Source organism: Balaenoptera ricei, chromosome 16 (genome assembly GCF_028023285.1).
Source record: "Balaenoptera ricei isolate mBalRic1 chromosome 16, mBalRic1.hap2, whole genome shotgun sequence".
NCBI lineage: Eukaryota > Metazoa > Chordata > Mammalia > Artiodactyla > Balaenopteridae > Balaenoptera > Balaenoptera ricei.
The window spans coordinates 35,325,043-35,349,058 of NC_082654.1; the positions used below are offsets into that span (position 1 = coordinate 35,325,043).

Genomic DNA, 24,016 nt, shown 5'->3' on the forward strand with positions numbered 1-24,016 from the left:
CTCTCTATTCTGTTCCATTGATTCATATGTCTGTTTTTGTGCCAATACCACACTGTTTGATTACTGTAGCTTTGTAGTATCATCTGAAGTCTGGGAGGGTTATGCCTCCTGCTTTGTTGTTTTTCCTCAGGATTACTTTGGCAATCCTGGGTCTTTTATGTTCCATATAAATTTTAGGATGATTTGTTTTAGTTCTGTGAAAAATGTCATGGATAATTTGATAGGAATCTCATTAAATATGTAGATTGCTTTGGGTAGTATGGCTATTAAATTTCTAATATGATAATTCCAAAGTCTGGTAATGATGCTTGCTTTGTCTCTTCAGATTGTGTCTTTTCTTGCCCTAGCTTGTTTGTAATTTTTTTTTGAAAGCTGGGCATGACGTATTGGGAAATAGGTAAATAGGCCTTTAGTGTGAGATTTTATGTCTATTTTGCTGTGAGTTAGGCTCTGTTTAATGTTGCTATAATTGTAGGTGTTGGGGGCTTCAGTTTCCCCTAGTGTCCTTGTTTTTGTCTCCCCTCTTTCCTTTGGCTTTCCCTAGAAACTCTTTTTTAAAAAAATTCTTGAGATATAATTCATATACAATTTACCCATTTTCAGTGTACAATTCAGTGGTTTTTGATATATTCACAGATATATGCAACCATCACCACAGTTAATTTTAGAACATTTTCATCTCTTCACAAAGAAATCTGAACCCTTTCCCTATCACCCACCTATACGACACTCCCAGCCTTAAGTAATCACTAATTTTCTTTCTGTCTCTATATGGTTCTCCATTCTGGATGTTCCATATGAATGTAATCATACACTACGTGGTCTTCTGTGACTAAGTGCTTACAGTTAGCAAAATGTTTTCAAGGTTCATCCATACTGTAGCATACATCAGTACTTTATTCATTTTTATGGCCAAATAGCCATTTGTCAAATGTATCCATTTGTCAGTTAATGGACATTTGGGTGGTTTGCGTCCTTTGTTATGAATAAAGCTGCTATAAACATTTGTGTACAAGTTTTTGTGTGAACATATTTCATTACACTCAGGTAAATAACTCAGAATGGGATTGGTGGGTCATCTGGTAAGCGTATGCTTAACTTTTTAAGAAACAGCCAAACTGTTTTCCAAAGTGGCCACACCACTTTGCTCTGCATCTTCATCAGCAGTTCATATTGTCAGTTTTTAAAATTTTGAATTATTTTCATAGGTGTGTAATTGTAGTGGATATACCACTACACACTATTGGAAAAGATGTTGAACATTTTGAACATCTTTTCATGTGCTTATTTGTCTTTCATATATCTTATTTGGTGATGTATCTGTTCAAATATTTTGCTTGTTTTTAAATTGGGTTGCTTACTGAGTTTTAGAAGTTCTTTATGTATTCTTGACATTTTCAAGATATAAGCCTTTTATCAGATATGTGATTTGGAAATATCTTCTCTCATGCTGTGGCTCTTCATTCTTTCTAGTGTCTTTCAAATAGTGGAAGTTCTTAATTTTTTCCAAAGTACAACTTACATTTTTTTCTTCTATGGATCATGCTTATAGTATAATTTCTAAGAAATCTTTGCCCAACCCAACATCACAAAAATTTTCTCTGATGTTTTCTGTTTCTATAGAAGTTAAACAGCTTTAGGTTTATCATGTATGTCCATGGTTAACTTTGAATTAAATTTTGCATAAGATATAAGGTATGTTTGGAGTTGTGGGTTATTATTTTTGTTTTTTAGTGTATGGACACACACTTTTTGAAAAGATTATCTTCTCCATTGAGCTGCCTTAGCACCTTAGAAAATCAATTGACTTTTTAAGTGTCAATATATTTGTAGGCAATGTGTTCTGTTCCATTAATCTGTCTTTATGCCAGTACTACACTCTCTTGACTACTATACATTTATAGTAAGCTTTAAAATCTGGCAGTGTAAGTCTTACAACTGTTTCCTTTTTCATAGTTGTCTTTGATTACTATGGTTCCTTTGCCTTTCCATAAAAATTTTAGCATCAGTTTGATATGTACAAAATGTCCTCCTGGAAATTGATTGGAATTGCTTTGTGTCTATAGATCTGTATGGAGAGAACTGAAATCTTAACAATTTTGAGTTTTGAATCCATGAACATAATATGTATCTCTATTTTTTAATATCTTTTTGATTTCCTTCATCAGCATTTTTGTAGTTTTCAGCACACAAACCTTTTTACATGTTTTCTAAGACTTATTTTGTGGATTTTGGTGCTATTATAAAAAGAATGTTTAAAAATTTCAGTTTCCAATTTTTTATTGCCAAGTATAAAAATACATTTGACTTTTTGTATATTGTCTTTGTATCCCGAGAACTTTCTAAACTCAATTCTGGTAGCTTTTTTGTAGATTCTTCGGAATTTTCTACATAGACAACCATTGTAAGTCAAAAGTTTTGTCTCTTATTTTCTGATGTGTGTGCTTTCCTTTTATTGCCATATTGCACAAGGAAGGACCTCAAGTATATCTTTGATCTATCTTTATGCCAATACTACACTCTCCTGAATAGGAGTGGAGAAAGTGGACACTGTATTTGTGATTTTAATTTCTTAAAATTTGCCAGGACTTGCATTATGGCTCAGCATATGGTCAGTTTTGATGCATGTTCCACACAAGCTTCCAAAGAATGTACTCTGGAGTTGTTGGGTATATCTAGGTATGTCAATTAAGTCACATTTGTTAACCATATTATTCAAATTGTCTATATCCTGTTGCTTTTTTTTTTTTGGCCTGCTTGTTCTACTGAAAGAGGTGAGTTAAAATCTCTAACTATGACCTTGGACCTGTCCATTTCCTTTTATGTAGTTGTCTATTTTTCCTTTATGGATTTTGAGGTGTATATCAGTTTGGAGCTGTTATAACTTCCTGGTTCTGAAATCACATTATCATTATGAGATACCCCTCTTTATTGTAAGTAGTATTTTTTGCCGTGAGGTCTACTTCTTCTGAAATTAATGTAACCATATCAGCTGTTGGCTAAGGTATCCTTCCTCCTCACTGGTCTTTAAGCTTCTCCCATTGTGTTTGGTACAGAGTAGGAAGTGATCAATAAGTGTTGTGCATGTGACTGTCACTCAGTTTTTTGTTTCAAATGTGCAATAACCATATATGTGATTTGTTTGTATATCCCTAAACAGTGTTTCATTTTTACCTGTTTTTAGTCTTTATATAGACTGAAACTATACATATTTTATTATTTTTTTCACTCAACTTCGTTTTTGAGATTTATCCATGTTTTACTATAGTCATTGATTTTTCACTGCTTTATAGTACTTCACTATATAAATAACACCGCAGGAGATCTCATTCAGTCCCATTCCTTAAAAATACTATCTTCCAAATTTATATCTCTAGTCTTGACCTTTCCTTTGAGCTCTAGATTCAACATCTCTCCTTTGATATAACAAGGATCTCAATTTAATGACCAAAAGACAATTCTTGATTTCCTACTCTCCCCCTTCCCAATCTGTTCCTTTTTCAGTATTCCATATCTCCCCATGACACCATTCACCAAGCTGTACAAGAACCAAAATCGAGATGGAAACACATTTGGTTTTACATTGAGGCATTAGCAGGGGGACAGACTGACTTGACTGGGGTAAATATGGTGGGATATGCTGAAAGTGAGAGAGATGGGCGGGGGCCAGAACATGTAGGGCTTATATACCATGGTAAGGAGTTCAGATTCAGTATGAGTGTTATAGGAAGTCATGGGAGGCTTAGCAAGCAGGAAGACCAGTTAGGATACAGTAGTCCTGAAGAGTTAAGATGATGGTGGGAACTATAGCAGTAGTAGTAGAGATGGAGAATGGTGAACAGACTTGGAATATATTTTGGAGCCAGAGATGGTAGAACTTGCTGATAGACTGGATGCAGGGGTGTGTAATAATCAGAGTTAAGTCAAAGACGACTTTGTCTCTTTTCCCATATCCCATTCCTTCTGGACCCTCCTATGAACTGTATTATTAGGTGCTCTCATTCCATCTCCCATGATTTTTGCCTGCCCTTTCATAGTTTCTATCAATCCATCTCTGTATCCCATCATAGATGATTTTATAAGATCAGTCTCCCAATTCACATTCTCTCTTCACCTGTGTCTAATCTGCGTTGATGACTATCAAGTTTTCAATTCCAGTGACTTTTTTTCATTTGAATGTTTCAAATTTGCCTTTTTTTAAAAATTAATTAATTATTTATTTTTATTTTTGGCTGTGTTGGGTCTTCGTTTCTGTGCGAGGGCTTTCTCCAGTTGCGGCAAGCGGGGGCCACTCTTCATCGCGGTGCGCGGGCCTCTCACCATCGCAGCCTCTCTTGTTGCGGAGCACAGGCTCCAGACGCGCAGGCTCAGTAGTTGTGGCTCACGGGCCCAGTTGCTCTGTGGCATGTGGGATCTTCCCAGACCAGGGCTCGAACCCGTGTCTCCTGCATTGGCAGGCAGATTCTCAACCACTGCGCCACCAGAGAAGCCCTCAAATTTGCCTAACTTTTAAATAATGTTTTCCTTACTTTCATATCTAATCATTATTTTATGGTCTTTCGGATTATTCTATTTGCAGTTTTTATTCTATTTTTTTAAATAACTATTTTTTAAAGATTAATTTTTGGCTGCACTGGGTCTTAGTTGCAGCACGCAGGATCTTTGCTGAGGCATGCGGGATCTTTTGTTGTGGCACGCGGGCTTCTCTCTAGTTGTGGCGTGCAGGCTCCAGGGCACGTGGGCTCTGTATTTTGCGACACGCAGGCTCTCTAGTTGTGGCGCAGGCTTAGTTGCCCCATGGCATGTAGAATCTTAGTTCCCTGATCAGGGATCAAACCCTCGTCCCCTGCATTGTAAGGTGGTTTCTTTACCACTGGACCACCAGGGAAGTCCCCATTTGCAGTTTTTAAATAATGAATTTTCCTATTTGCATCTGCTGACTCTTCCTCCTGGCAGTTCATTGCCTCCTGTAGATTGTGTGTGAGTTTAATCTTAGAAGCTTTCCCCTGTGGTAATCCTAAGGGACACTATCTGAAACTGTTCCTATAGGGCAGTTTTGTTTGCTTCTGCTAGGGTCCCAGAGTTGATTTGTTATTTTCTTAATCTGTGGTTCTTATAGCTATACACTTAAAATAACCCAACCTTACTTACCTTTGGTACAGGTATTCTGGGATTCTGATTTCTCATAGATGACTTTGTGATTCTGGGCTCTTGGACAGTTCTACTAGTCCTGTTGCAATACATGAAGTCTTTGTGGCTTTATGGAGAGGATTAAGTTATAGCTCTACTTTCTCCTGTGAGCCTGAAACCATGGCTGTTGTCCCTACACAGATAATAGGATCTCAGCTCCTATATTCTTCAACAGAACTTCACCGGTTTGAGGGAATTTACTAAAGACTGGTGGGAACCCTTTCTTTATGCAGGAGGCAATTTTTGATGTCTGACACTGACTTGTGTGACTAGCAAATATTTTGTTACTTGATACAACTCAAGTTTTTGCTTTGTAGATTCACACTGAATACTCTGGCACTTGATAACAGATGTTCCTGCAATCAATTTCACTTAGATTCCACTGATGCCAGCATGTATTCTGGGAAATCGGGAGGTCTATCTTTAATCGGGAGGTATAAGATTGTACTGGGATTAAATATTTGGAACAGATATGTGAATGCAATGCTGTTACCTTTCTGTAATTTCTATTATGCTCTTATAGTCCCCCCACTTTTGTCTCTGAGTGGTCACATCCCCAAACAGCTTCACTGTGCTATGTACAATGGATATTCTGTATAAAGTCAAGAATTTCCTTTTTTGTCTTCCACCAAATTTGACTATAAATCCTAAATAATGAAAAAATAACCATTTAATTAGTAAGAAAAAAGATCTTGAGCTTTTTTAGAACATATCTAAACTAATGATCTTTTGCTTTTTCTAGTGGTCATTTCCTACAAATAACACACAGTTGCACATATTTTTACAGTTAAATCTTTTTTTTATTCTCTTGTGGAATGCTATGTTTAATGTTACAGTATGGTTGTCAAAGCTACTGAAATGTGACACATCCATGTCTAAATGCTGCAGAACAGTAAAACTTTATTTTAACAAAAAGTTATTTTACAGCTGAGGTCTGATGGTTTTGAAACCAATGCCTATGTGTATGGCCAGCCACAAACCTGGGGGATGTTTATTTCCTGTACATGTATATACAAATATATCCCATACATATATATGCACACAGGCATGTATTAATTTATGTGTGAAATATATAAAATTATATACATACACATACATGCATATCTATATACATATACCCACCCTCACTATTGAGCTCACTTTTCTAACACTAATCAGCTTCATGCCCAATTATTGCTGCCCAGTACAACTACATGATTTTAGTGCCAATACCAAGCACCCTTTTGGATGCAGGATAGGTACATCTGTGCATATAGATATGTGTATTTATGTATGTTTGTGTGTATAAAGGAATCATTTCTCCCTTTTATGCTTCAGTCATGCATTACTACAATAAACAGTCTTTTCACCATAGGCTTTGAAATTCTAAACAGTGTAAAATCTACTTCTGGAAAACTGTATAGGTTCATAGTTACAAAAAATATATATTTTATATATATATATATGTGTGTGTATATATATATATACACACACACATATATATATATATATATATATATATATATATATATATGATTGAAACCTATTGAGTAGATATGTTCTCAGAATCTGGCTATATCCTAGCCCTTAGATAAATTAAAAGAACACCCTCTTAATAGGATGTTATGATAGCCTTAAATAGAACATTACCTGTATTTAGAATAGTTGATATATTTTAAAAGTTGACAAAATGATGTTAAAGATTTGAACAACACTATGCCTTTGCATTAAATATATAAAGGTTTCCACCAAAAGCTTGGTTCAATTCATTGTCTAAGATTTTCATGTTCCAAGAGTAACCAGTATTGTAGTCATTAATCTTAAAATTATGGCTCATTAAAGGCTTTTATACAAAAAAAGCCCTAGTTTTAATCATTTATAAAAACAAGTTCTCTTTAAAAGGAAAAATGTACATGAACACTAAAGTACTCATGGATATTAGCCTGTACAAAGTGACTACTATGTAAAGATAGGAGGCTTGTTCCCAGTAAGAACACCTCATGGTAGCACATGTAAACCTGGTTTGGTTCCTCTGCTCTGCAGCTATTCAGCATGTAAAATTTAAACCATTTCACATTAACATTTAAATTTAATACAGTGCAAATGTTTGAGAATAACTTGTTCCCCCCAGTGAAACAAGAACCAGCGTTATGCTGAATATTCTTCAGATCTATTTACACACTGAGCTAAAAAGTTCACCATAAACTTTGAAATTTGCTGAATATCAGCAGAAATGTTACTGAACTAGCAGCAATTGCATTTACAATATTTGATAGTTATTTGAGAGAATGCATGAAATTTTCCAGGCTGTACTCTGAATCGTATTGCTCTTGATCCCAAAGATCGCTCAGGTTTTCAAGAACTGATTTCATACTTGCTTTTCCAGAAGTAGAGGTGTCAGCTTTTTCTCCTTTGCCATCCTTAAGAAAAATTGGCAGAAAGATAAAATGAAAGATTAATTTCAGAAATTTTATTTTCCTTTAAAATATCATACTTGTTTCTAACATTGCACTTTTTCAACAGAGTTAAACACTTCAAAATATGGGGAAGTTCGTGAACTCATAAGATAGCCTATTCTATTTTCCCACAGCCCTAATAATTTATCATTTTACGCTTTTTACTTGAGAAAAATTTTAAGAACACTGCAAAGAACTCACTGTTAACTGTGTCACATTGGCTTTGTCATTCTTCTCCCCTGTGTGTGTATATATATATATATATATATATATATATATACCTGTGTATATGTTAGTATTAGATATATAGTTAAATTATCAGCCTTTCCCAAAACCATTTGAGAGTAAGTTGTACATAATTATGCCCCTTTATCCCAAGAACAAGGACATTCTCTTACATAACCAAAGTACAAAGATCAAATTAAGGAAATTTAATATTGGTATATTAAGATGATCTCATATGTAGTCCATATTCAAATTTTGCCAATAAGATCCTTTATGGCAATAGTTCTTGCTTCCTTGGAACACCCCTTGAGCCCAGTTTCTGCTCGCTGAAAGTCACCCATAAGAATATTGTTTCAAACAGAATAAAATACATTTGAAGCAATCCATGTTTCTTTGAGCCTTTTTTCTGGGTTACACAGATCTTGTTCTTTCAACCTCCCTTACGTGACATGATTGATTGAAGAACCTTTCTCCATTCTGGCCATCTTTTGGGGATTCACTGATTTGTTACTGTTTAAAATGCAGCACCCAGAACCAGACAGTATTCTAAGTGTGGCTTAACACACACAGAGTAGAGTGGAACTACTTTCTCTCACATTTGGACACTATAATTCTGTTATTACAGCTAGTTTAATTGCATTATATAAGGCCATTTCTTACCCTAATTTATACTGAGTGTACAGTTGATTTTCTGAACCTACACAGGACTTTAAATCCAACCCTATTAGTTTTACATTATTAGATCAACCAATATTTCCAGCTGGTGCATCCTTTGATAATGGATTGTTATCTGATATATTAGTTCCATCATCCACAATAACAACAATAGCTACTATTTATTATCTTCACAACTCTGTAGTAACATAGGCATTGTTATCCTGCCAAGGCTGAAGATGCTCAGAGAAGTTAATTTGCCTAAGGTCACCAGTTAATAGGAGGCAGGGCAAGAAACACAGACCCAGGTCTAGCTGACTCCAGAAACAGCTGTCCTTTAGCAGGTAGGGACTAAGGAAAGAAAATCTGGGGAAGACACTGGAGACATCAATCAAAAGTCAGACCTTCAAACATCCCCTAGTATCCTGGAGAGTTTTATCTGGACATCAAAAATTCCCACAAAGGGTTGTCTAGGTGATACTGAAGTGAATGACTTTTGCTCCTCCTTTTAATACTTTTACCAAGCAGTTCCAGGAAGTCTGTGAACACATTAAAAATACAACAAATTGTGTAAGTTCTTTCTTTACCTTATCAAGAGTAAACAGATCAAGGAGTTGATCTGTCCCCATACTCTGCAAACTAGAATTCTCTTGGCTAATAACAGTATTTGCTATGTTCATCTTGAATTTCTGCAAACTCATTATTTTCTCTTCCAACGTTCCTCTGGTTATCAATCGGTACACATTAACCACACGTTTCTGAATGAGAAAAAGAAGTTAAGCAACTGTAGCATGAATAAATGGGTAAGTTTTGAGATTTACCAAGTCAGAGGGCTTGCATACTTCTACTAAGTACTTAACTACTATTGAATTAGGACTGGGTTTTCTTTATCTGTGCCCATGACCTTAAAATGTTTGCAGACGATCACAGAATATTAGGAATGGACAGTTTCCCAGGTTTTCTTAGCCCAAGCACCTCATTTAATGCATGAGGAAATGGTGCCACAAAATTAAGTGACTTGCCTAACGTCACAACACTTACTAACATAAGAGCAGGCACTTAAACCAAGGCTTCCTGTCTTTTGGGGGGAGTGATTTTTCCCAGGGCACAAGGTAACACCTGTGCGTGCTGACTTTTTACCTGCCCAATGCGATGGGCCCGGTCCATAGCTTGTAGATCGCGCATGGGATTCCAGTCATGCTCCACAAACACCACCGTGTCAGCGCCTGTTAAGTTAAGCCCCAGGCCACCAACGTGAGTTGTAAGTAAGAGAACATCTATGGATGGATCATTGTTAAACCTAAAAACATAGATATTAAAAAATAAAATTAGTACATTCCTTCCTAAAGTTCCAGTAACAGAAACTGAACTGTTTAATAAAAGTTAAAGAGCACAAATGAGAACACTGCTTTATAATCCACGACACGGACGTTTCTGTGACCACCTGAGTGAGTTCAGACTATCAATATACATAACATCTTTAGTAGTAGATAGAAGGTATTCTAGAACATGTCAGAAATTTCATACCTAGCAATTAAGTCCAACTGCAAAATGGATGCAAAAATGGAACACTAATTATAATTAAGACAAAACCCAACTATGAACCTTTAACATATGGAGACAGAAGAGCGTAGAGAAAGGTTAGATCAGTCAGGGAAGGTAGAAGATTAGCGTGCTGAGGGTTGCTAAAATTGTACTAGTCCTAGAAGATATTGACAAAGGACATCTGGTAGCTTCTAGGAAAAAGAAAAACTAACGTTACTAAGCTACCATTTATTACTCACTCTGAGTCAAGCAATGGGCTTTGTACTTTATATGCTTTATGTTTTTTAATTGTTACAACAGCTCTATAAGATATGATTATTGTTTTTTGAGAGACTCTCAGGCTGTGTGGATAATAAACAGGCCCAAGAGAACACTGCCTCAGTGGTAAGAGTCAGGAGTCAAACCTGGGTTCAAAGTCCCTTCGTGGGTCTCTAACTTTTTTGTGCCTAAAAATCTCTTAGGGATGCTTGTTAAAAATGCTCACTCTTGAAGTCAGCAGGCCTGGGACATAACCTAGGAATATGCATTTTTAAAAACGAACCCCTGAGATTTCCAAAGCAGAGGGAGCAGACCACACGTAAGAAACACTGCACTCAGTGATTCTGCTTCCAAGCTAGGCCAGCTTCCAACTTGTTTTCAGCAGAGACAGAGGGATCAGGATAAAGAGCTTAGTTAAGCCATTTGTTTGCTTCCTCCTGCCCCAACCCCCAAAAACAGATGAGGGGAAAGTAGTTATCTCTATTTTTTGTTGATGCCTTAAATTTCTTTCATGCCCTTAGGAGTGCTTTCCTAATACAGTCACACTTTTTTTCCCCCTAACTAAACAAACTATTCAATTATATTTCTGCAGTTCTGTATTGTAAAAAGGTAAAGATTTAGTTGGGTTGAATTATACAACAAAAAAACACATTTGCAAATATCTAGGCAAAGAAGATACTTCAATGAGGCAAACTTCTATGTAGGTAATAATAATAAATTGACTATAACTTGATTTGTAAGATTTTAGAAGCCACTTACCGTGAAACAATGGAATGCCTCTGACCAGGAGGTATGCTACCATCTAATCTCAGGTAAGTGACAGAGGGTAAGTGAGGTTTGAGAAGATCATGCTCTACTATATCAAGCATGCTTTTAAGCTGACAGAAGATCAGTATCCTGTGCTGGGCTACAACAGACTCTGTGCCACTCTCGGAAGTGCTGCCATTTCCCAAACCACAGTCCAACAGCAACTTGAAAAAAGAATCAATTGTTACGCAGATGTCCAATAAAAGTAGGCAGTCAATCTCACCAAAATAAATACTTCTCTTTGTGGTGAGAAAAGGTTAACTTACCTGTGACCTGAAAAGCAGATTAGCATTTTGGGCTCTCATTTATAACATTTTCTACACTAGCCCGTGTGAAATCTAAAATCTTCATCCATTAGTTATTCTCAATAAAATTTAAGCCAGAATAACTACAAAAAGTTAAAACAATGAAGTCCAGATTTTACAATAAGATCTTAATTTTTAAGGCTAGAAGAACTAAATGGTATTAACGTTTACATTAACTTGGAATTGGTTCCTTTAATTTAACCTTTCCAAATTTCAGAATTTTTTAAAACTCCATTTGTAAAAGTTATACCAAGAGTGACATGAGCAAAATGGCAGAGCAAGCAGTTCCTAGAAAAATAAATTCCAGTGATCCACACTGACACACATTATAATCAAACTGTTGAAAGACAAAGACAAAAAGCGAAATCTTGACAACAGCAAGAGAAAAGTGACCACCTCCCCCCACCACACGACCTGTGGGATCTTCGTCTCCCAACCAGGGATCAAACCCGGGCCCCGGCAGTGAAAGCGGCAAGTCCTAACCACTGGACTGCCAGGGAATTCCCAAAAGTGACTTCCTGTAAAAGGGATTCTCAATGAGATGAACACCTGTTTTCTCATCAGACACCATGGAGGACATGACCAAGAAAGTTAAAAGACAATCTATAGAATGGGAGAAAGTATTTGTAAATCATATATCTGATAAAGGCTTAATATCTAGAATATAAACTCCTAAAACTCAACCAAAAGACAAACAATCCAATGAAAAAAACAGTCAAAGGACTTAAACAGGCATTTCTCCAAAGAAGATATACAAATGTCCCAATAAGCACATGAAAAACAACATCATTAGTCATTAGGAATAGCAAATCAAATCAACAATGTGATACCACTTCATACCTACTGTGATGGCTATACTTAAAAAAAGGAAAATAGTGTTGGTGAGGATGTAGGGAAGTCAGAACCCTGGCACATAGCTTGGGAATGTAAATGTTGCAGCCACTGTGGAAAGCAGTTTGGCAGTTCCTGAAAAAGTTAAACATAGAATTGCTATATAATACGGCAATTCCACTCTTAGGTCTAATATTTTAAAGAACTAAAAAGAGGGACTCAAAACAGATACTTATAAGCTAATGCTCATTGCAGCATTATTCACAATAGCCAGAAGGTGGAAACAACCCAAGTGTCATCAACACATGACTGGATAAGCAAAATGTACCGGTGGTGGTAATAACAACAACAACAAAGGACTATTATCCGGCCATAAAAAGGAATGAAGTACTGATACGTGCTCTAACATGAATGAACCTTGAAAATAAGTGAAGTAAGCTAGCCACAAAAGAACAACGATATGATTCCACTTACATGAAATATTTAGAACAGGCAAATTCATACAGACAGAAAGTAGATTAGAGGTTCCCTGGGGTTACAGAAAGGGGAGTGGGAAGTTACTGCTTAATAGGTACAGAGTTTCTGTTTGGTTGATGGAAAAATTTTGGAAATAAATAGTGGTGATGGTTACATAACACTGTGGATGTTATTAATGCCATAGAATTCTACACTTAAAAATGGTTAAAACAGCATATATTATGTTATATATTTTACCACAAGTTTTTAAAAAGCTGTATCAAAAATTTAACAAACCAAATTTAAAAATAAAAGAAACAGTAAACACCTCAGTAATCTTTTGGAAAAGCAAATTTACCTACTGTTACAGACCAAGAATGTACAACACACATCTAACACTTAAAAGACCTACTTACTTGTTTCAAAGCCGAGAGTTTAGGGGCATGTTGAATATCATGGAGAGAAGAATTCTGAACTGCAAGTTTTTCACTAGTACTCTTGAACTCTGGATGTTGAGGTGTTAAGACTAATGCTGGATGGTTGCACAGTTTACGTAGGTACTGTAATGCCTTTAAGAAAGGGAAAAAAGTATATACAAGTCTCCTTCACATGCCACAAATGTTCATATCTCAGTATCTTTGCTATGCTAGTCCGTCTATCTAAAATGCCTTTCTTCCCCTTCTCACTACTCCTGCTCATTCTTCAAGAAACAGTTCAAGTATCTCATCTGTGATGTCTTCATCTGTGCTTCTTATGCAACTTGTATTTATTTTTGTGACAGCATTTATAACTTGTATAAACTGTACTGTTTATGTCTGTCTCTCCCACTAGACAATGAGCTTCTCGTGAAAGAATGTCTTATTTATTAGCTCCTAGCTAACCCTTTCCCACTCAAAGTGCCTGATAATGCTGATAGATGATTCTAGAACTAGACATCATTTTCTAAAGAAAGGTTTCTCAAACTTCAGTGGGTATAAAAACTTCTTGAGGACCTTATAAATCTGTAAATCTCTCCCCTCTACACAGTATTTTGATTCAACATGTCTGGTGGTGGGAAGGGTAAGGTGGAACTAGGTGGTTGTGTTTGAGAATCAGAAGCCCCTCAGCTCTTTTTTTTCTTTCTCTGATTCAGCCATACCCTTTGTCTTTTGTCAATTACTTGGCTGACAGTTTGGGTCTCAACTGTATCCATAAGCACTTTGACAGAAACTGTGGGAGAGGTATAAGCCTTCAAAATCACCTTTTCCCATTTCTATCTTTAAAACTGCTACAAGTCTTTAATTTATTGGTGACAAGGGGGTTTGGAAGGTATTCTACAGTGGAATATTTCAAAAGGGAAAGAAAAAAAGTGAGTTGATACTATCTCTTTTTTTCTCAAGCACATTCATCATCTGTCTCAGGACTTCTGTGCTTCATGTACACTCTGCCTGGAATCACTCCCCCCCCAACATATCTGCATGCCTCAATCTTCCTTCAGATCTTCGCTCAAATGTCACCTTCTCAGTGACATCCCTGATCACTCTATTGAAAACCACAACCTACCGTGATTCCTATACTGTATAACCCTATACTTGCCTTTTTTTTTTTTTTTTTACATGATATATATATTTTACTTACTTAATCATTTTTCATCTCTACAAGGGAAGGGGTCTGTTTTGTCCACTGCTTTAATTAACCCCTGAGGTTAGAAAAATTACTGCCTTGTGGTAGATGTTCAAATATTTTTTTGAATAGAAAATAAAAGGTTCTCTATTTTAAAACCCTTCTTTTCATGTAATATACAAACATATATTGCGGTTTTTACTTTAATTTTAATATTAAATTACTTATTAATTACTAATTATGAATATGAAAATAAATTAAATTGGTACTTTTACCTATTTTCAAGAATGTATACACAATACTGAAAAAAATTAAATAAACCCGTATTTCAGTGTTCCATGTAAAAACTGCTGCACTGAAGAACATTCTTCAACAACATTTAAAAAGTGGACTGCAATATATACCTGGAATACATGGCCTGTAGCTTTAAGCTTTGGTTTTTCAGTTTCTTCAGAAAGTGCAGCTGAAGAAACTGTTTCATCAACATCACACTTGGCACGAGACTTAGCAAAATCCTCGTAGAGCTGAACCTGTAAAATTCCCCCCATGAAAGCAATAAGTATATTTATTTTCAATTGTTCAAAATATAACTATATAGCAAAGGCCAATAAAAGCAGTAATTTAAATCAGCCCTCATCAAAGAAAATAAATTATGATACCTATATTTCACTACTTGATTACAGATGACCCACTGCATCTTGGTAAATTCCTTTTAAATTACATTTAGAAAACAAGTTTAACACATTGTTTGGCTGCTAAAATATTTTAAAAAGTAGTCAAATAGTCCTAGGCCCAATTTTTCCACTGTGTTCAAGAAGAGAAATACATTACCAATAAAAGAGAACTTTAACCCTTACAAGTAAATGAGGAAATCTTCCTTAAGTGAAGTTACGTGGTCAAGACCCTAATAGGTATATTTCAAAAGACCAAGTTTAAAAAAGGATACTAACTGCAGAACCCATACCAAGTTCAAAGTATTATCTTGGAGTCTGGGTTCCTGCCTTGTATATGCTAAAACAATGTGAAAGGGAAGAGAATCTAGAGTGCTAGAGAACAGAAGTCAGAGAATAAAAACCTGTAGGTGCAAAACGAACCCAAATGTCACTTCCCTCCCCAGCCCCCTTCCTCCAGACTACTTAAATGTGTTTTATGAGGATGTTATAATACCACCACCAGTATATCATCTCAGGTTTTTTCATATGGCACCTTTTCTTTATTATACTTTAAAAAGTCTTCATCTCATTACCTCTAAAAATTTTTCCTTCAAGAAATATTAATCCAATTTTTACAAATGAGGGATGGAGGCTCAGAGAGATGAGGTAGATAATATAAATGATCACAGAGCTCTTAGCGTCTAAATTAGTGTCCTGTCCACTAAACTCAAGTTGTATAGATAAATACTAAAAGGTTAAATGTCTATACACTGGAGGGAAAGAAGCTATTTTCCAGGTATGTCTGTATATCTTTTATTCATTTGACCATACTAAATCAACTCTAATACTAAAACAGACTGATGCTTACTAACCTAGAACACAAAGTAAACGTTCAAACAGAAAATTCTGCTTATTGGCCATACCTTACTAAGACAAGAGATAGTTTCCCCTTACAAAAATACTGCACAAGGAAAGGCATACAATAAATTCCTTTGATAATGGTCTCTATGCACAAAATTAGAACTGTGCAGAAGCCAATACTTATTTTGAAAATTTATTGGCAATACTTTAAAAGGGACAAGGTCCCACTTCCCAACTCAGCCCTGATGTATACACCTATAATGCTGCTGTAAGGATATGACATTATAGGCAGACTTCTGGCCCTTATAAAACATTGGCTTTCTTCTTTATCATTTTAACCTTCCAACTTTTTCAATTAACTGGACATATATAACAAAGCAATTATGATACTGGATTTTGTTTTAATGCTATATTCAAAATGCACATACCCAAATGTGTACTTACATATCCAAACAGATTCATTTAGGTTTTATCTACACCTGTTTGAAACTGAATATTCCTGAAGTCTAAGGAAGTAGAAGCTAGATTAGAGTGATAAACCAAAGGCTAAATCCCCTTTATTCAATACTTTTGTGGCTTGTTCAAAACATTCCCCTAATAAACATAGCACCAACAACCACAATTGCGATCACCAGATTCCTAACCTGGAGAGTACTAAGAGTACAGTAATAGTCTTGAATAATTTTGGGTGGTAGATCCTGCAAAACATCTTCTTTCATTCTTCTCAAAAGAAATGGCAGGACTTGGCGGTGCAGTGCATCCATCGCGAGAACACCTATTAATAATAACAGAGTTAACTTTATTCTATTTATTATTATTATTCTCTTATTAATTTCTCTTAATCATAAGATTAAATGGCTTCCCAAAATTTAGATATAAATTATATTCACTTGCACAGAGTATATAACTGTATCTCTCTTTCATACCTGCTTCTTGTTCACGACTGGAGCTTCGAGCATCCCTACTTGCTAATATAGGTTTACCGTATCGAGCAGCAAACTGGCGTTCAGTCCCCAAAAATCCTGGCATGAGGAAATCAAATAATGACCACAGCTCCAAAACGTTGTTCTGAATATAAGAAAAGAACACCAGTTATCTTGTGTACTAGGATTATTTCCTTATACTTAAAAATGGAACATTAATGAAAGCCCACTGTGATGACATAGATTATCACCACATTTTTGGGTATGAGTCTATACATACATATATTTTAAAGATTTTTTTGATGTGGACCACTTTTAAAGTCTTTATTGAATTTGTTACAATATTGCTTCTGTTTTCTGTTTTGGTTTTTTGGCCATGAGGCATGTGGGATCTTAGCTCCCCGACCAGGGATCAAACTCGCACCCCCTGCGAAGGCACAAGTCTTAACCACTGGACCGCCAGGGAAGTCTCTATGAGTCTATATTTTAACGTGTAAAATTTGGAGAAAATACTCTATCCTATTTGGAGGAAACTTTCAAGTCTCTTCCACCAGAATAAGCCTTGGTCCATGGTATTTAAATCCTACTGGTGGGTTCCATCAAGTAGTAAACAGAAGAGGAGAAAGATGAATACATGTCTGATTCTTCTAACTTTGAGACTCAGATTAACAGCAAGATTTAAGAAATTTGGCCAACACCACCATTTCTTCAACACAGGAAAACCTAGAAGAGTTTGGTTATAGGTCAAGTCTACCCAGTATTTATGGGTCATGAGGAACAGGCACAGGTTCTTTCCAATTCTGCTGGAGTTTCATGAAAAAAAAAAAAGAAATCAACATTTTTTCATTTTGGATGCTTTCCCAGTATGTGCGGATCCTAAGGTGCCATCCCATCTGTTTACCCCTTCCAGAAGCCCTCCTCACCATGCTGGGCTGCCATTCTACATTGAAACCCTTCTAATCCCATTTAGGCTCTGCCCCACGACTCATGGGCTACCATGGCTGTTTGGTACAGAAACCCAGACACCTTACAGCTTCAGAGCTAAACTGCTGAGGTGTGGAAAGGGAAAAGAGAGCCTTTAAGCAAACAAATACTTCTTTTGTTGTGAAAGCTATAATCAATTTTAAAATACTATGAAGTTTTCATATAAGCAAAACAAATCTTGATATATCAAACCTGAAAGAGTGATTTTTTCCATCTATCTATCTATCTATTTATTTATTTAGGCTATGCCGTGTGGCATGCAGGATCCTAGTTTCCAACCAGGGATCAAACCCGTGCCCCCTGCACTGGGAGGGCAGAGTCTTAACCACTGGACCACCAGGGAAGTCCCTTTTTCCCTTTTAAATGTACTTTTTCTTACTTCCATTAAATTTTCGTATGTTTGTAATTATGTTCTCTCTTGTGGTTATTAAAATCTGAAGTGTTTACTTAATAGACAAAACCCTAATACTTTAGTAGTCAGTCCATCACCAAAAATAAATTTAAAAGAAAAGTAACAAATACATAAAGAACCATCATTTTTTTAAGAGTCAGAAGCAATCTTAGAAGTCACTTGGTGTCTATCCTCCCACCAACTGGAGAATGATGGAGGGTATCTTCCCATCAGACTTGGCTATCCAAGCTAGATGTGAACATTTGCAACCAATTCCTCTGGAAGATAAGAGAATCTCTCAAAAGTATCTAAGGGCATTTACATACTCAGCCATCTCCTTCCTTTACCAAGATAAACTTTTACAATCTCTTTCCTTCAATTGCTTCCTAACCTCAGGTATTCATACCTCTCCTATATGATGAGTCACCTCTGAATCATCTTTAGCTTTTCAATGTTAAATCAGATTGTATTATACTGCAGAAGGAAAATGGCCAACGTGGAAGAAAATGTGACTAATGTCTCCCATACTTTGGACATAAGACTTATGTTTACATAGCCTAAAATTACATTTTAAATATGAGATTTAAAACCTAGTTTGCTCAGATACTGCTACATACCAAATGAACCATTATAAAAGCAAGATAATTATTGGAAATTATCATTCCTATAAACTAAAAAAACCTCTTTAATTCACTGTCAAATGCCAAGCCTTCTCTCCACATGGCAAATATTAAAAAAAAAAAAAAAAAGGTAAATAATTACCTGGATTGGTGTTCCAGAAAGAATAATCCTATAATTAGCAGTCAGTTGTTTTACTGCTTTTGACAATTTTGTTTTTCCATTTTTGATGACATGGCCTTCATCAAGAATACAGTAGTTAAATTTAATATTTCTGAAGAAAAACAAAAAATGTTAGCATCTTTTACTATATGTCAGGAACAATATGAAGTCTTTCAGGCAGGAAAATACTAAGTCTCTCTGAATTTGATACTAAGTCTTTCTTTAAAAAAGTTTAATTCTTACCTAAAGAAATCTATGTCGTTTCTCACAACATCATACGAAGCCACTATCAGATTGTGCCTTTTCACCTGATGCTGTAACCTGTATTTAAAAATACATAAGATTACAAAATGGGGACTCTGCAAAGTTTGTAATATGCTTTCAAAGGGAAAACCACAGATGCCATTGTATACAGTGCTTTCAATCTACCTACTAAGCCCAATATTCCCTTCTGCTTACTCTACATCCATGACCCTGACACCTGAAGGCCATTCTTCTTATGACTTGGCCTTGCTGCCCTAACTCAGTCTGATTAGAAAAGAGACAGGTACCTGACTCAAAATGTGGAGGTCATTTGAACTTTATTTGCCAACACCTCTTCCTTGGAGGCACTCACTATTCCTTCACCATTCCATGTTGTGCTGGGGGGTAGAGGGGGAGCTATCAATCACACGTCCCCATAATCACCAAAGGGATGAAGCATTTTAATCAGGTCAAGCCATTCACAATATTTTATCCCCTGAGCACAAAGACTGGTTTGGGGGCATGACCCAATCAAGGCCAGTCAGTCATCTCAAGTACTGATATATTCATGATGGGAGAGAGAAGATTTCTGTTTATTATAGTTGCCAACCTAGGAAAATGTAGACCTAAGACTGCCCATGATCATCTTACCTACCAACAGTAGACTGAAGTCCAGTAGAGATCAACAGAACAAGTTATACGTGGGGAAGAATAGTAAATTAGATGTACCTGAAGCAAGAATTCACCCCCTGAGATTCTCAATTTAATTAATGAATTTGCTATTTGCTTAAGCTAGTCTGAGCTGAGCTTCTACCACTTGTAAATGGATTAATTCTTTTACAATAAATTCTTTAAGAGTACAAGCTGTTGAGCTGCCTGTGTTCCAATCTTCATTTAATTAGCTGAGTGACCTTCTTCCCAGGCCCCATGTCTTAGACTCCTCATCTGCACACTGGAAACAATAATAGTACCCATACCTCATAAGGTAATTATGAGAATACACAATTTTAAATAAATGTAAATAAAACTGCTTAGAATAATGCCTAGCCAGTAAGTGCTCAATATATGTTAGCTATTATTAACAGAAGGGCAGCAAATCTATGGACTAATCAGCAATCTATGACTATCCAAGCTTTAAAAGATGAACTGAAATCAGGGCTTCCCTGGTGGCACGGTGGTTAAGAATCTGCTTGCCAGTGCAGGAGACACGGGTTCGAGCCCTGGTCCGGGAAGATCCCACATGCTGCGGAGCAACTAAGCCCGTGCGCCACAACTACTGAGCCTGCGCTCCAGAGCCTGCGAGCCACAACTACTGAGCCCACGTGCCACAACTACTGAAGCCCGTGCTCTGCAACAAGAGAAGCCACCGCAATGAGAAGCCCGCGCACTGCAATGAAGAGTAGCCCCCACTCGCTGCAACTAGAGAAAAGCCCGTGTGCAGCAATGAAGACCCAGTGCAGCCAAAAATAAGTAAAAAATAAAATAAATTTATAAAAAAAAAAAAGATGAACTGAAATCAATGATATACCACTCTTCAACATTTGTATTTAGGAACACAGATGTACTAGTTGATAGAAAGAAGGTAAAACTAATAGAATTCTAGTGTTTCTATGGTATCAGGGCAGCTAGAGCAAGCCACTGTGGACCAAAAGCATTTTTGGGGAGAGAGAAGAAGAAAGAGGGAGCACTTAGGGAAAGTGAGTAGAAAATGAGGATACAACAGAAGCACCTAGAAGATGCTATGATCAGAAGACTTCCAAGAAAGGCATAGAGAATGGCTTTGGTTCCTGACAGTTTCCTAGCTCCAAAACTTAGAAAGCCCAACTGATTGTTAACAATGGCTGAAGTCCTTGAATTTTGATGAGTCTCACTGATTATATCTTTATTATTCACTCACCTTTCTTTAGTAAGTAAGTTCCTATGTCTGACAACCAAAAAAGCTAACTAGAATTCATTTTTAATCGATTTTATTCTTCCAAATTACTTAAAGCAAAAGATAAAACATTTTTTGGTTGTACAGTTCTTACCTTATTCTTTCAGTGGGAGGTCCAGTATAATGCAATGGATTGAGATATTCTCTGGAGCAAAATTTACCTACTTCATCCACCCAATGACCTGTTAATGTTGGCGGACAAACCACTAAGGAAGGAAGTGGCATACATTCTGCCAATTTTGATCTTGCATATTCCTGGGCCCTTTACGACAGCAAAACACAATGAATTAACCAGCTCGTTTAAACTGCTCAGCATCTGAAAGCCTTCTTTTAAAATAACATTTAAAATTACCTGTGACAATGATCTCCTGCTAGAATGCAGATGGACTGTAAAGTTTTTCCTAAACCCATGTCATCACACAGAATTCCATGAAGCTTATACTTATTAAGAAATGCTAACCAGTTCACACCATCCTGAAAGGTTGGGAGAAAAAGAAAAATGATAAATGTGAACAGATCATAACAAAATTTTTCTTGTAAAGAACATGTTTATTACACAGACCAAAAAATCTGTATTTTTACAGGCAACGAGAAATAAATCGGTATAAGACACTAAACAGAAGAAATGAATTACTAAATCAATTTTTAAACTCCTCAAGGAATAGTTACAAGGAATAGTCACTATTTATAAGTATAAAACTTTACCTGCTGATATTTTCTGAGTTCAGCATTGATTGGTACTGGAATCTTGTAATTTTCTAATTTTTTCCCATCTAACAATTGCTCCAAAAAGTGTCGTTCCTTGGCTTTCAACTGGATTAATTCTTCTGACATATTTGGAGGGTCTGGAATGCCTGCCTAAAATTGTTTTTTAAAGTGTATTAAAACTATTTGCTACTATTTATTAATTTTTCCATCCTCAGATTGTGAAATCATTTCACATCTTATCAAAATACAAATGCAGAGGTAACACAATATTGTAAACCAAGTATACTTCAATTATAAAAAATACCAACGATAAAACATATATATGTATATATATAAAAATGCAGAGAAAAAGGCAATTCAAAAATAGTATGATTTTAAAGACTCGAAGACAAATATTTAAGAATTTGACAGGTATTAAAAGTGCTATAATGAGACTACTAAATAAACACATTTGAGATATTTTAAAGAACACAGCTACAATTTATTTTTTCCAGTACCATGCATTACTTGATAAAGAGGCAAATAAAATTGTATAGCTTATTTTAAGTGGAATGCCGTTTCTGGAGCTTCTCAATTTTAGTGTTATGATACCCCAGGGCTATTGGTTCTCAAAAAGTGGTCTGCAGACCCCTCAGGGTCTCTAAGACCTTTTCAAAGGGTTATTGACATCAACTATTTCATAACAAAAGAAAGACATTACTTTTTTCATTGTGTTGACATTTGCTCTGATGCACAAAAATAATGGGCAAAACTGCTTGTGCCTCAGAAAGAATCAAGGCAATGTCACCAAGTGTACTGGTAGTCACTGTAGTATTCCTCACAGCCATCCACCAGCCTTTTTTTTAAAAGTTGGTTTCACTTAAGAATGTCCTTGAAGCAGTAAAAATAATTTTATTAAACCTCAACCTTCGAATGGCACATCTTTTTAACATTCCGTGCAACAAAATATGAAGTACACATAAAGCATTTCTGCTGCATATCATACATATGGAAGTACAATATGTTTAGGAAAAGCACTTGCAAGATTTCTTAAAACTCTGAGTTGACCTAGCCATTATTTTACAGAACAACATTTTATTTGAATGGACTGACAAACTATGGTTATTCTGACTTGGGTATTTGGCTGATATTTTCTCAAAAATAAATTTGTCACTTCAAGGAAAACAACTGACATAACTTGTTGCCAATGATAAAATTCAAGTTTTCAAAAGAGACTTAGCACTGCAGGTACTTCCCAATATTTAAAAATAACTTTCTGTTGGTGATATTAATGAGTCTGATTTGTTGCTACTGTATGATGAAATGTATCAACCTTTAAAAGATTTACATAACTCAGTGAACCAATGTTTTCCAAATGACCCATGCATGTTACAAAACATGTACTGGTAAAAGATCTATTCAAAAGTCTAACGGATTTATTCTTTAAACGAATTAATAAATCTTTTTACATTTCTGTTTTAATTTCTATAACAGAAAATATGATAAACAAAAGCTCTTTGGGGTCTTTAATTTTTAAGAGTGTAAAGAGGTCCAGAGACCTGAAAGTTTGAGAACTACTGCCCTATGAATAAGAAATGTGAAAGTTAAGAAATGTAAAATTCTGAGAAAAGAACTTCAATTAAATTCAATTAAAATATATGTTCCTTATAATACCAGAAATAGTATCAGGAGTGAGGTGTATACACTGAGTCTTAAAACGATTGCATGTTATATCTTCAGAAGTTTTTTTTTTTTTTTTTGCTGTGCTGCAGGGCTCGAGGGATCTTAGTTCCCCAACCAGGGATCAAACCTGTGCCCCCTGCAGTGGAAGCGTGGAGTTCTAACCACTGGACCATCAGGGAATTCCCTCAAAAGGTTTTAGAATTAACAACTTTGTCAAGTAAGATGGAAACTAACATTTTAACACATCTAATACCATAATGACAACCATCAAAATGAAGCCTTTCTGCACAGTGCTTTATAAGGAAGTAACAAATCTTCAAACATTTATCCTCATGGACCTTTTAATAAATGACAACCAGATATAAGGCCATACAATAGGGACATTTCCTAACAACGATTAGGATTCATAAATATTGTTTAGTGCCAGGAACCCTTCCTTTGAGTACCTTCCTCACCCCAATTCCTATAAAAGCAGCAAGAGTTACTAATAGTGCAAGGAATTAAAGCTTCTATCAAAACCACTGGTTTATATTCCCTGAATCCTTGACTGAAAAGTACATGATTCTTCCT

The 24,016-nt window shown here is 35.9% G+C and overlaps 2 protein-coding genes across 3 annotated transcripts in view; one reads left to right on the top strand and one right to left on the bottom strand.

The window, feature by feature from the left end:
• Positions 1-24,016, top strand: part of FGFBP3 (fibroblast growth factor binding protein 3) — a 128,796-nt gene that overhangs the window by 24,280 nt on the left and 80,500 nt on the right. The window lies entirely within an intron of this gene.
• BTAF1 (B-TFIID TATA-box binding protein associated factor 1) overlaps positions 6,724-24,016 on the bottom strand; it is an 88,719-nt gene continuing 71,426 nt past the window's right edge. For both annotated transcript variants that reach the window (XM_059900371.1, XM_059900372.1), the window contains 13 exons: positions 21,782-21,934; positions 21,429-21,550; positions 21,171-21,338; positions 19,144-19,221; positions 18,883-19,012; positions 16,749-16,890; positions 16,467-16,597; positions 14,713-14,838; positions 13,123-13,275; positions 11,067-11,278; positions 9,645-9,804; positions 9,092-9,262; positions 6,724-7,589 (listed from right to left, as the gene is read on the bottom strand). In XM_059900371.1, the coding sequence (XP_059756354.1) occupies positions 7,446-7,589; positions 9,092-9,262; positions 9,645-9,804; positions 11,067-11,278; positions 13,123-13,275; positions 14,713-14,838; positions 16,467-16,597; positions 16,749-16,890; positions 18,883-19,012; positions 19,144-19,221; positions 21,171-21,338; positions 21,429-21,550; positions 21,782-21,934 (1,890 nt within the window). In that variant the 3' untranslated portion in view covers positions 6,724-7,445. The remainder of the gene's footprint in view (positions 7,590-9,091; positions 9,263-9,644; positions 9,805-11,066; positions 11,279-13,122; positions 13,276-14,712; positions 14,839-16,466; positions 16,598-16,748; positions 16,891-18,882; positions 19,013-19,143; positions 19,222-21,170; positions 21,339-21,428; positions 21,551-21,781; positions 21,935-24,016) is intronic.